The following is a 487-nucleotide window of genomic DNA, read 5'->3' as shown; positions in this document are numbered from 1 at the left end:
CCTGCGCTCAGTGGCTCAGTCCAGACCCCCCCACAGTGAGAAAGGGATGTCCCAGAACCACCTGTCTTCAAGCGAGGACGGCCCCGGGGACAATGGTACAGCCCAGAATCCCCTCCCCAGTGGCAATGGCACAGCCCAGAACGCACCACCCCTCGGTGGAGATGGTCTGGTCCGCACCGCCCATGATAATGGCACAGCTGAGGAACCCCCCATCTGCAGTGGGACAGTCCGAATACCCTGCTCCCGGGGTGGGCCCGCAGCCAGAGCCCGGCGCAGGCAGTGGTACGGCCCGCTCCCCTGGCGGAGTGGTCCCGGCCTCGGCCCCTCACCAGCCTCCTGGTCGCTGCCCGGCCGCTTGCGCCGCCCCCTGCCGGCCGCTGGCCCGCGCCGCCGGAACACGAAGCTGCAGACCGGAGCCTCGTCCGCCATCTTCCTCGCCGGGTCGAAGAGACGGGCTGGCGGAAGCGGCCACCGCTGCAGCGCCCCC

General features: G+C 70.4%; 2 protein-coding genes across 2 annotated transcripts in view; one reads left to right on the top strand and one right to left on the bottom strand.

Moving 5' to 3' along the window:
• RNF113A (ring finger protein 113A) overlaps positions 1-462 on the bottom strand; it is a 17,764-nt gene extending 17,302 nt beyond the window's left edge. The window contains exon 1 of the mRNA XM_019523607.1: positions 330-462. Within this exon, the coding sequence (XP_019379152.1) occupies positions 330-429 (100 nt within the window). The 5' untranslated portion in view covers positions 430-462. The remainder of the gene's footprint in view (positions 1-329) is intronic.
• The window catches only part of LIMD2 (LIM domain containing 2), a 36,826-nt gene that overhangs the window by 7,220 nt on the left and 29,119 nt on the right, over positions 1-487 (top strand). The gene's annotated exons all lie outside the window — the stretch shown is intronic.

The sequence above is a fragment of the Gavialis gangeticus genome, unplaced genomic scaffold (assembly GCF_001723915.1).
Source record: "Gavialis gangeticus isolate Ggan-Ray unplaced genomic scaffold, GavGan_comp1, whole genome shotgun sequence".
Lineage (NCBI taxonomy): Eukaryota > Metazoa > Chordata > Crocodylia > Gavialidae > Gavialis > Gavialis gangeticus.
Note: the sequence above shows the minus strand (reverse complement) of the source record. Positions and strands in the feature narration are given on the sequence as shown.